This window comes from Colobus angolensis, unplaced genomic scaffold (assembly GCF_000951035.1).
Source record: "Colobus angolensis palliatus isolate OR3802 unplaced genomic scaffold, Cang.pa_1.0 Scaffold86, whole genome shotgun sequence".
NCBI lineage: Eukaryota > Metazoa > Chordata > Mammalia > Primates > Cercopithecidae > Colobus > Colobus angolensis.
Genome location: NW_012122487.1, coordinates 6,989,496 through 6,993,339, shown reverse-complemented (window position 1 = coordinate 6,993,339; position 3,844 = coordinate 6,989,496). Strand labels below are relative to the sequence as shown.

Here is a 3,844-nt window from a genome sequence, read left to right as displayed (position 1 = left end):
TGACCAGCACGGATTGTCCGGCACTCACTAGTGAGATGACCCCAGTACCTCAGTTCAAAATGCAGAAATCACCGGTCTTCTGTGTCCTTCGCCCCGGTGGCTTTTTTTTAAGCTCTTAAGTGAGTTAAAATCAGACTTTACCTCATTTCATGAAAAAAGTTTTTTTTTCTAGCAGTACAGCAGATGATCCCTGTAGCAAAAGCAGTCATTTGTTTTCCTTTATACAAAAGTAACTCTTTACTTTCTAGAGACTATACTTTTGGGGAATACAAGACTTAAAGGATATATCTCTCTCTCTGTCTCTTTTTTTTCATCTCTGGAGATTTTTAGATTATTTTCCATGTTTAGGACATAAGGTCAGAAAATAGTGTGCAAAAAGTGAGACTAATTTGAAATACTAGGGAAATAACACCCCATTTCAAGGTTATTTAGTAAAAAATGTTATATTAGATGAAAGGGTGCTTTCAGACAATGTAGTGGAAAATAGACATATTAGAAAAAGTAGGATGAGAAAAGGCAAAAGAGGGACCTCTTTGTAGGGTACCAAGATCTGTAGAATATTAAAGAGAAATGAGCAGTTAGTAGAGACTTTCCCTAAAGGACTGCCTTCCTAACTTTGTAATGTGTTAGGTTGATGGATTCACAAGAACAAAAAGGTAAACTTTAAGTACAGCATATAAGTTTGAGTAAATTATGCATATCACTAATATTGACAAAACAGGAATGGTTGGTCAGTTTGGCATAGTCACCTTTCTCTAAACATCAAGAAGAAAATATCCCCAGCAGATATCTGACCTTCCTTGGACTGATTCTGCACACCCCTCTATTTTCCATACATAGTTTTCTTAGACCAGAACTTGAAGAACAAAAATGTATCAAAAGAAACTTTTGAAGTCTTTTCTGACAATATTGTATTATGATAAAGAATACTATGGCTATAACTATGTTTATTAAGAAGAAAATCAGGCCCCACCATTTCTTGCTCTTCCAGCATTCCCCTAACCCCCAGGCCTGACAGAATGAGAACTTAGTAGATGGCACTGTAATGTTTATAGCTGCAAACTCAATCCAGTAATGACACTGCTAAAAAAATGATTGTAGCAGCAGTAAAAGTGCAGCTGTGTGCACCTCTAGCCTCTGATGTAATGAGATGCCTCTGTTCAGGTTCTGAACTGAGGTGATCAGGTTCTGCAAGCAAAACCTCATGAAAACTATGAATCAGGGTCAACACATGATTTTGATTTTGGAAGTTGTTTTCCCTCCGTTGGGAAACCTTGTCCTTCGTAGAGCTATTTCAAGTGACCATTTTAGGTGTTTCCGAACTTCCAGTATAAAAAGAGATGCCGGGCGCGGTGGTCACGCCTGTAATCCCAGCACTTTGGGAGGCTGAGGCAGGTGGATCACGAGGTCAGGAGATCGAGACTATCTTGGCTAACACGGTGAAACCCCGTCTCTACTAAAAATGCAAAAAATTAGCTGGGCGTGGTGGTGGTCGCCTGTAGACTACTTGGGAGGCTGAGGCAGGAGAATGGCGTGAACCCGGGAGGCGGAGCTTGCAGTGAGCCCAGATCCCGCCACTGCACTCCAGCCTGGTGACAGACCGAGACTCTGTCCCAAAAAAAAAATTAAAAAAAAAATTTAAAGAGACGATTTCCGTCAGCTATAGGCCTGCAGTAGAGTATCAAGAAATCAAAAGAACAAAGATCAAAGAAAATTGCTGACCTAGGTGTTAGATGCAGACATTGATTTTTTCTCCAGCTGTAGTTTTAAAAAAATCCACAAAAATGGTAACACATACAACAGTTGAATTTCTAATACTTTCCTAAAGCCAGTGATAGCTTCCCTCTTGTTTTTACATGTAGAAACAGTTTTGTATGACATGACATAATAAAGCAGACCTTATAGTTTACATTATTTTGTTATCAAAACTGTAAGGGGATCTACTAGAAAGTTTAAAAAAACCCTGCAATATAGAGTATGATTTTTAGTGGAGATACTTATAACCAGACTTGTTATTTCAGCAGCATTTATTTTGTGGGAATCTGAAAAATTATGTCATACAATTGATCACTATTTTCCTGTCATCTTTAAATGTCATAAAATAATGCTTACCTGCTGTACTGCTAAGACTTCTTCATGTTAAATATTAACTACTAGATACTGATGTCACTTAAGGCTTAAATGAGTAGCTTTATCAAAATGTTAATTCTGTTGTCCAGTATTTCATGACTATGTGGCATTTTTAAGTTTAATTTCCAACAGTTTCTGGATACCATCAGTGTTCTCAAATATATGACAAATTATTCATTCCCTTATTTTGACACATGATTTCTAAATACTTATAATAGTCTTTATGAAAACAGGGCGGTATCATGGACATAAAGATGGAAACAATAGACACTGAGCACCAGGGACTACGAGAGTGGGAGAGGGTTGAAGAACTACCTCTCGGGGAGTATGCTCACCACCTGGCTGATGGGATCATTTGTACACCATACCTCAGTGACTTAAATCAGTAATTACCCATGTAACAAATCTGCACATGTACCCCCGAACCTAAAGTAATAAAGTTGAAAGAAAAAACAGGGTGGTGGCATTATTATTAAAGTAAACCCAAAGACATTAGAATTTTGTATCTTAATATGCCATTTTCTAGAGGTCACTGGGATTAGCTTATTTTTCTTTGTGCTACTTTTGTCAAGTAAATAAAATGGATAGATTTAAAAAACATAAATACTCATAGTTTATTTTCTAAGCAATCTAATCTTCCATATTATATGGCACTTATTATATAGCATAATGAAATAAATGCTATTAGCATCGGTTTCTGTAAGTTGCCAGTGGACTGAAGTCAAGGTAAAAATCCCTGATTGTATTGACTCTTTGACGTGATAACTTTATAAAGAGTTTTACACAAAGATTTAGTGTTTAGATAAATTCCTGTTGTCTAGAAAAGTCACAAAAGAGCAAATAAGGGATCCAGTCACACTTGGAAAATAATTTACTATTTATATATTCTCATATAGATTATTGAAATAGTAATTTCCATCTCATTTTATATTTTAATGATTATTAGTCTACTTGCCTGTTTATGGTTTTAGGCTCTGTTTGAGAGTTTTCAACTCTATGCTTATTATTTTTTTCTTTTGTATGTCACAGATAGGATCACGAGACCATTCAAATCTCTCCATTCCTTCAAGAGCTCCTCTTCCTGCTGACACAACTGGTATTGGGGATTTCTTACCATTGAAAGCTGAACTTGATACAACTTACACTTTCTTAAAGGAGACATTTATAAATACTGTTCCCCATGCTCTGACATCATCTCACTCCTCTCCAGTGACTATGTCTGCTAATGCCAACAGACCAACTCAGATCGGATTATGACTTCATGAAATTTAAAAATGGAGGAAGAGTTAACAGTACAATTAAAATTGTTTTGAATGGGAATTTTCTTATCAGTTGACTTTTGTTTCAGCAGAAGTGGCAGTGGATTTAAAAAATTTGTGTGATATCTTGATGTATTCTGGTAGCTCTGTCTCCTTGAATAATGAAATAGCCAACTTTTTTCTCTCCAAGTTTTATTTATTATCACAGTTGCTCATTTTTATGTAACATATTTTTAAATGTTAAGGAATGACACATTTTGGGTAATTTCCCTCAGACTTAAAAAAATCAATAAGCCATTTTAGTCTCTATCTATCAAAGTTGTTTCATACTTGTCTATTTTAAAGCAGGACTGCAATGCTTTAATAGGATTGAGAGAGCTATTTGAAATGTATGCCAATGATTCCTGTCATTTCATGGCAGCCCGGCCATGGTTCACTGAGCCCCCTCTTCTCTC

At 36.2% G+C, this 3,844-nt stretch overlaps 1 protein-coding gene across 1 annotated transcript in view; it reads left to right on the top strand.

The window, feature by feature from the left end:
- Positions 1-3,565, top strand: part of CCDC171 (coiled-coil domain containing 171) — a 404,099-nt gene extending 400,534 nt beyond the window's left edge. The window contains exon 26 of the mRNA XM_011930380.1: positions 3,160-3,565. Coding sequence (XP_011785770.1) covers positions 3,160-3,387 — 228 coding nt within the window. The 3' untranslated portion in view covers positions 3,388-3,565. The remainder of the gene's footprint in view (positions 1-3,159) is intronic.
- Positions 3,566-3,844: the final 279 nt, after the last annotated feature.